At 35.6% G+C, this 8,527-nt stretch overlaps 1 protein-coding gene across 1 annotated transcript in view; it reads right to left on the bottom strand.

Annotated features, from left to right (window-relative positions):
• The window catches only part of ADGRL4 (adhesion G protein-coupled receptor L4), a 99,984-nt gene continuing 92,139 nt past the window's right edge, over positions 683 to 8,527 (bottom strand). The window contains exons 14-16 of the mRNA XM_005665360.3: positions 4,001 to 4,092; positions 2,483 to 2,651; positions 683 to 2,110 (exon numbers count right to left, since the gene is read on the bottom strand). Of these exons, the coding sequence (XP_005665417.2) occupies positions 2,048 to 2,110; positions 2,483 to 2,651; positions 4,001 to 4,092 (324 nt within the window). The 3' untranslated portion in view covers positions 683 to 2,047. The remainder of the gene's footprint in view (positions 2,111 to 2,482; positions 2,652 to 4,000; positions 4,093 to 8,527) is intronic.

The raw sequence follows: 8,527 nt of genomic DNA, 5'->3' as shown, positions 1-8,527 counted from the left end.
TGACCAATGAACTTTGTGGCTTAAAACAAAATGCATTTATGATTTGCAGTTCTGGAGGTTAGAAGTCGGAATTGGGTCTCCCTGGGATAAAACACAGGTACAGTAGGGCTGGCTTCCATCTAGGAGCTCTGGGATAGAATCCATCTTCTTGCCTTTTTCAGCTCATAGAAGCTGCCCACATCCCTTGGCTCATGGACTGTTTCCACCTCAAAAGCCAGCCATGTGTGGTTGAGTATGCCTCGTGTTGCATGGCTTTGTTAGGCTCCCTTTTCTGCTTCCATCTTTCATTTCTAAGGAAACTTATGAGTACACTGGGCTCACCTGAACCTTGATATCAAGGTACCTGATGTCAAGGTTAGCTACTTAGCTGTTAGCTGGTTAATTCTCCTCTCCATGTAACCTGACAAAGTCATGTGTTCTGAAGACTAGGGTGTGGACATTTTGGGAGGGCCGTTATTCTGCCCACCACACATAATTTAGACACATGGATTGAACAAATTACTCTTTCAGTATCATAACACTGTCCCATGACAATAAGGATAACAATAGGTCAAAGGCTTACCATATAAGAGATCAAAAGATCTAATAAAAAGTCATTATCACACATCCTCTAAACCTGTTTAAGACACTGCCAGGTAGCTCATCTTTCTTAAGAAAATGACTCAGCCAAGCAGGAGAAGGATTCATTTGGATAACACTTTATTTGTTAGAGCAAGATTTGATAGACTTCATTTTAACAGCTAGAAAAATTAAGTTAAACTCACAACATTTAGTGCATTGGCATACTTTCATAGGTAGGTGCAGAACAATTACATACTTTTTGAAATAAAATCACTGCTTCTTTATTTTGATGAGATTTGAAGAGAGACAGAAGCTCTACATTTTAGCAGATATGTTTTAAAGAGTGGAAAACTGTCAGAAAATAGATCCACTGTGAAAGTTTCTACAGTTCTCAGTGGCTTCTTTGTTATAAATAACACTTTTAAATGTGTACTTTTCTGAACAGAAAAAAATAGAATTCACTTTATGAATACTTTCATATTTACAATGCCCTTTTAAAATAGCAAGTTAAAAGGGAATATTGCAATGTGAACTATAATATTTCTAAAATTAAAAAAATAAAGAACTCAAATGTACTAGTAATGAGATACAATATTTTTTACTACCATGAAAGGTTATAGAATTGAGTACTTCAGGTTTATGTACATTATTTTTACATTTACAGGCATGAACAATATTATATTTTGACACATTTATGTACTACCAAATAAGCATGTGAAGTTACAATCTGTGAAATAAGTATAGAAAGAGCATATACTTCATTCTAATGTCAACCTAAAAACAGAACAGAAACGTTTAGTTTTTTCTTCTGTGAGGTTTGGTGTTATTGTGGAATATCAGAACAGAAAATGGATTTAACAAATACAGGTCTAGGTTGTTTCAGTAGAAAATTAAGCTCAGAACAATTCATGAAATGGTTAAGATGTGTTTATTCAATTCTTTGTTTTACCTCTTTAATTTCTCATCAAGTTTACAAAACAAGAAGGCTGCCCAAGATACATCTCATTGTCATAACAGTCATTCCCTTTCTACTGTTTTGTATTCTACCCCTACATTCTCTTATGTTCCCCGTTCTGTAACGGAGCTCATTACCAAGGTGATAGGGGACTAGTTTCAAAGGCAACATGAGTCACAAAAATATCAAGCCAGTGGTTTCCTTCAGGATATTCATATATTTTTTGTGTTAGGAAGAAAATCTTTCCTTGGGCACAGCGATATCACTCTGAGAAACCAATTACTTTCTAAATATCGGCAATACTATTTTCAACGTAACTAAGTCATGTACGAAAGCGTACTATAGCTATATAATTTGATCGCTTCTTATCTACAGTTCCTACACAATACACAGAAAAACTGATTTAAAATAACTGACTATCTAGTAATTAATAATTTGATAATTTGTTTGAGTCATTTTTAGACATCAGCCATCCACAACTTGGATTTTTTTTTAACTTCGGTGTAGCAATAATTATTCATTGTTCTCTATTTACCTCAAACATCCAAAACAACAAGGGACATTTTTGAACAATCTATAATATTCTTCTTGGATCTAAAAAAAGAAAAAAACAAATGAAAAGAAAAAAAGGAAGAAATGTTAAACATAATTGCAACAATCACATCAAATTATTTTCAAAGCACATTAAATGGTTATATTTGGTTTTATAAATTATTATTGCTTTCTGCTCTGTCAGAATATGCTCATATTAATAAAAGCTGTATTTTTTTTCCTATGAGCAAGTTTTTAAAAAGCATTTTTCCCTACAAACAACTGGGTGTTTTGATTATTTCAATACTAAAATGTACTGCATTTAGGCAATAAAGGCACAAGTCATAAATTGAGGAGAATGAAAATTTTTACCAATTTGGTAACGGATGTTGCGTACATATAATCTAAGGTTGACCAAAATACCACATTGCTTACCTTTCTAGATAAAACACACAGGAATAAGAAGATGAACATCCCCTGGAAGGCATTGCTGACGGTGAAGAGGTAAGCGGTCACCACCGATGCATGCACAACGTGGAGAACCCCAAAGATCCAGGTGGTGCCAAGGAGAAACAGGAGAGCCAAGGCTCCTCTGGCGCAAGACCTAGAACAGATGTGAGACGTGACAGCTTCTATGCATACTCAACACGTCCCCAAAGTCTTCAAATTATGTGGGATGTCAGTTTTTGTGTAGTCAAGGAACCTTTGGCAAAGACCAACAGCAATTTTGGGACTGACACATTTGCTCTAGTTACATGGGACAGGCTAGGGTAGACCACTACCCTAGAATGCTTCCAAATTCCAGGGAGCATTATTAAATTCTGGTCTTTTGCAAGCCATGTCATTAATCTTAAAATATTTTGATCTGGTGTACTGTGCTATGTATGCTTTGATTTCAAATCTAATGTTGCAGTAACTCCCTAAGGTAAGGCATAATATCTCTTAGGACATATTCTCCCTAAGAAACCTTTAAAAGTATACCATGTGGATTTGGGTCAGCACCTGTGCAGGACATCAAAGGAAGCTTCTGCTTTCTTTTCAGATTTAGTAGAGAAGAATGTGTAAGATGTAAAACAAGATTTTTTTTTTTTTTTTTTGCTTTTGCAATACAGCTACCTCAAAATAAATTCATGTTAGAATACTGATTTCTTAAAAATTAAAAAAGAATACAGACACGACCTCACTTTTGCATATTTTCAACTTACTGCCTGTGAGCTTTGATAAAACAATATCCAATCCTGCTCACTAAGGACCTGCCTTGAAAATAAGGCAACTGATGATTGTTTTTTCATTCATTCTAAGTGCAGTCATTCTTTACTGCAGAAGATGTTTCAGCAGTAAACCTCAGAAAAGGAGTCATTCTCAACTTTATTAAAACCAGCTAACTACATGTAACTGGATGGTGAGGAGTAAAAGAAAATCGATCAAACATTTGCTAAATCCTAACTATAAATCTCAGGAAAGATAGTGAAACTGCAGGAGTGTTCCCACGTGACCTGAACGTCACTGTTTCTTATGTTCCCTACAGTACACTTCAGTTTTTCCTGAACAAACCATTTTCAAGGTCCCAATAAATCAATTAAAGGGAGGGAGTTGAAGGAAAATTCATGGCACCATGCAAACTAGGAATCACTAGAAAGAAATACAGTTACTAAGCTCTAAGAAATGCTTTGCTAAAGATGATCACTAAGGCGGACTTTTGTCTTAAAATGCGGTCATCACCTTTTCTTTTGAAGGGCAGTATGTTTAAAAAAGATTGCTTTACTTACCCTGTAATCTGTGTTGATTATAGGCTTATTTAAACATATTAAATGCTGTTTAGCAGGAAGTAATTTAAATATGATGGAGGAAAGTGTGAAAAAAACATTTAAACAATTGTCCTTCAAAAAATTATCTGTACTTTCTACTAAAGCTTTTAACTCCTAATGAAAATACAATGGAAGAAACACTTACCTTATGTTCTCATAGCAACTAACTTCTGGTTTCAACCCCGCAGTATGGCGAAAAACTTTGTAAATGATAACTCCAAATGCCAAGAGGTTAACCTGAGAAAATAATTTCAAAAAAGAGATAAATTGACAGTAAATTAGATACAGATAAAGGAAATAAACAAATACCAAAGATATGAAATAAACAGTTACCGGCAAATCATGGCATTTTATGTATATTAAAAAGTACAAACCCTCTGGTAGACTTATGCAAACAAATATGTGGTTGATCTTTACAATATCATCGAAAATTGTCAGTACAAATCATAGTACAATTTCCCAGATTGTATTGAACACCTGTTCAAGAATTTCTTCAGATGTTACGATCATGTCTACAGATTGATGAATATCATCTGCTGCCAATAATATGGTTAATATACATATTAAGATAAATTTTGGGTTGAAAACTTTATGAATGCTTGCAAAATCAAGCTTTTGTCCGTTAAATCATGTGCTGTTTCTCTGAAAAGAAGTTTTAGTGATAATTCTGTCAACCATTTGAAAATTTAAACTGGAAAAGAGAAATTGAAAGGAAATTAGAAAACAACAAAACATCCTCAATTTTTATTACGGGAAAATGTCTGAATGTACTTTCTTTTTGTATGGCTCATCTAGCTATCTCTCCTAATATTTATGTTGAGATTTCCTTTCCTTAGATTAACCTTATACACTTCCAAAATATTAATCAGTGAAATATATGTTTGCTTGAGGGCATATATTCTTATTGCTAAACATTTATCATTCTATTATTTATATTTCCTAATATGGACTATATAGAATATGCAGAATTTTAGCCTTCCTAAAATGACTGCATTATGAAAATTTTCCTCTACTTTTCATTCCTTTTCTTATATTTTTGGAGACCTGTAAGTCACATTTGCAGTGTCAGAGGATTAATTGAGGGGTATATTTAAAAATGCATATCTATTTTAACATAAGCATACTAATATTTCAAGTATTAAAATTATAGAAATAATTTGTAGATTAATCATTTATTGAATATATTTCATTAATCCAAACATTTTTCAAAAGCCATTTTGTAATAAGAATAGTGAAGTGCAATATTTTAATGTTAAACTAATCCTTCTACTAGAATTTCAGAAACTTATAGAAACATTTTTTTCTTCCATATTCTAAGAAATTTTATAAAGCTCCTGAAAATGAAATTTATTAATTGCTATTACATATGGTTCAGATAATTTCATGTTGTCATGTCTCCATGGAGAGGTCCTTGAGAGAAAATTTTGGAGGAATATGGAGCCAGTCCCTTCTTTCTGCTTCCAAATGTCTATTACTTCTAATTATATGATTAATTAATTCTAATTACAGTAATGCTTTCATACAAAGGAAAGACTTCAATTGCAGAGGGGAGATAGAATATATTTAAATTGATTCAGTCAACAAGTTTCACCTTCTTGTATGCTCAAATAACTAACTGAAATGACAATTTAATAATATTTAATTTTATAAACAGCCTTTGCTACTTATGAAAGACAGATACAGAATATTCTCTAAGTTTCTACAGCTAGAGCTTCTTTAAATAAACTTGGAATAATCGCTATATTTAATTTTATAGATATAATTTGGTTAGTACAAATCTTATACTCAAACCACTATTGGCTTGAAAATTTTCAAAGAATTTTTATGTGTTTATAGTAAACTTGTAATCTCAACAAAAGAAGAGTTATGATAAGCCAACTTTAAATGATAACATAAGTGTTCACTAATGCAAAATTTTTCCACATTAGAGTTTAGATTTATAATATTTACTAAAGTTTCTTAAACTTCCATTTTTGATAAAAAAAGGTTTGAGAAATAGTTGCTCATCTTGTTATGGTTTACCAGAAATGCATATACATTTTGGATATGCTCTTTTACATCACATGCTCAAATACTGAGCAGTAAAAACGGAACATTTTCTATGGGTGATCTAGTTCTGGAAAGTACATGTTTTCAGCATAAAAGGGAAAATATTTACAGACTTATAAAAACCAGGTGCTGCTGGATAAACAGAAGTCTAATTCTTAGTCCCTAAACTTATATTTTCCCAATTATAAAATAAAATAGATTAAAGCATTTTTATCAAAATGTGATGTAGTTTTATTTATTTATTTATTTATTTTTATTTTTTGTTTTGCCTTTTCTAGTGCCGCACCCGCGGCATATGGAGCTTCCCAGGCTAGGGGTCTAATCAAAGCTGTAGCCACCAGCCTATGTCAGAGCCACAACAATGTGGGATCCATGCCACATCTGCAACCTACACCACAGCTCACGGCAACACCGGATCCTTAACCCACTGATCAAGGGCAGGGATTGAACCCGAAACCTCATGGTTCTTAGGCAGACTCATTAACCACTGAGCCGCGACGGGAATTCCATAAATGTGTTATGGTTTTTTATAATGGAAACAATCACAAATACAGTGATTGTATTATCCACATTTGATGACAATAATACAAATATATGAAGCTTTTTACTGGCATGTACTCAAAACATTTTATAAAGGGCCTACTAAGTGTCTGGTATAGTGTTGACAGCTGGGTACATATCAATGAACAAAACAGACATTGCCCTTTGCTCTCATAAACTTATGAGACAGTAAACAATGGACAGTAAACAACAAAAAAAATCATACAAATAAGTATAATTCTACAAACTGAAAAATGCTACAGTCACAACTGTAGACTGTTAGGAGAGACTAAACAAAAGTGGATTAGAATGAAGTTTCAGGAAACACCTCTCATAGGATTTAGCACTTAAACCAGGACCCAATTAATTATAATACATTAGCAGATCAAGAATGAAGGAGAAAGGCAGCCTATGAAGGAAAGTGACATAGAAAAAGCCATGAGGCTTGAGAGTCAAGAATGTTGTCTGCCTATAAGGAATTAAGGGCAGTGGTGGCTGAGGTGTAGCAAACATAGGAAAGGGTAGCAGGAGGCAAGGTAGACAGGGATGAATAGTTCTTAGATTTTATCTTAAATGCAAAAGTTGTTTAACCTTTCACTCAAGAATCCCTTATGCACTATAGTCCTTTTCTTCGAGTACAATGGAGGAGATGACCAGTCAACAGACAAGTGCAACACCATCAGGAAGTGCCATGCAGCTGTTTACAGACAGTACAAGAACACAGGTGACGACACCCTAACTTAGGATTTCTAAGCCAACCTTGAGTGACCAGTAGAGCCAAGGAGCACAACACAGAGAGATTACATGCTTTGTCTGGATCTCAGTCACTGGACTCATCAATGCGTGCTCACTTCCTAGGTGATTGGACTCAGTGGCTCCAAATAGTATCCTTAGGCCCTATCTGACTTCTCCACTTGGAAATCTAATAGGCATCACAAGTTAAAAAATGAAATTGGGAGTTCCCGTCGTGGCGCAGTGGTTAACGAATCCAACTAGGAACCATGAGGTTGTGGGTTCGATCCCTGCCCTTGCTCAGTGGGTTAATGATCCGGCGTTGCCGTGAGCTGTGGTGTAGGTTGCAGACGCGGCTCGGATCCCGCGTTGCTGTGGCTCTGGTGTAGGCTGGTGGCTACGGCTCCAATTGGATCCCTAGCCTGGGAACCTCCATATGCCGCGGGAGTGGCCCAAGACATAGCAAAAAGACAAAAAAAAAAAAAAAAAAAGAAACTGATATTCTTCCCCCAAAGAACCTATTTTTTGCTGTAAACGTATACACACAAAGGCATCTCATTTTCTAGTTGATCAAGCTTATTCATCAGAAAACCCTTCATCTCTACCTTCCAAACATATTCAGAATGTGACCACCACTTACCAACTTCACAGCCCCTGTCCCAGAAGAGGCCACCCTCATGCCTCTCCTGGGCTATCTTAGAAGCCTCCTAGTTGGTCTCCCTGCTGGCATCTATGCCTTCCTACAATCTCTTCTCATTAGTGCAGAAAAGATTGAGTAAGTCAGACCATTTCCCTTGTAAGAACCCTCAGGCACTTTCCCAACTTAGAGTGAAACCTGAAGATCTCACAACAATCTCAAGATCTGAAATGAAACATCTCTTCCCTCAAGTCCTACTTCTCCATCCTTTGATCCCTTCTCTCTACTCACATGGGATTTGCTGTTCTTCCTCCAGCACACAAACCATGCCTTCAGACTGTTCTACTTGCTGGGCCCTTAAATATACCCATAGCTCATTCCCTCACCACCTGTTTAAATGCTTTTCACCTACCTGCTGCCTCCCCATGTACTTTTATGAAAAACGGAAACTGCAATGATAAAAATCAGACTGGAGTTCAGCTTTGTGGAATGGGAAGGATGACACTGTTCTTTGCTATCTTGGACACTGCAAACTCTGCATGTCAGTTTTCTTCCTGTCTTCATCACTAAGAAACTGACAAAGATGCTCCTTCACTAACCTGTGGTCAATCCCTCTGAGCCTTCCTCTCATCGAGGCCTCGACCTTGGGCTGCAGTGCCATTCTTGCAGTGCCCAGTTTTAGTAGGATCCTGCTGAATTAGCTTAGAAAGGCTC

This window comes from Sus scrofa, chromosome 6, assembly GCF_000003025.6.
Source record: "Sus scrofa isolate TJ Tabasco breed Duroc chromosome 6, Sscrofa11.1, whole genome shotgun sequence".
Classification (NCBI taxonomy): Eukaryota; Metazoa; Chordata; class Mammalia; order Artiodactyla; family Suidae; genus Sus; species Sus scrofa.
The sequence above is the reverse complement of the archived record's forward strand: the minus strand, read 5'-3'. Positions and strand labels throughout refer to the sequence as shown.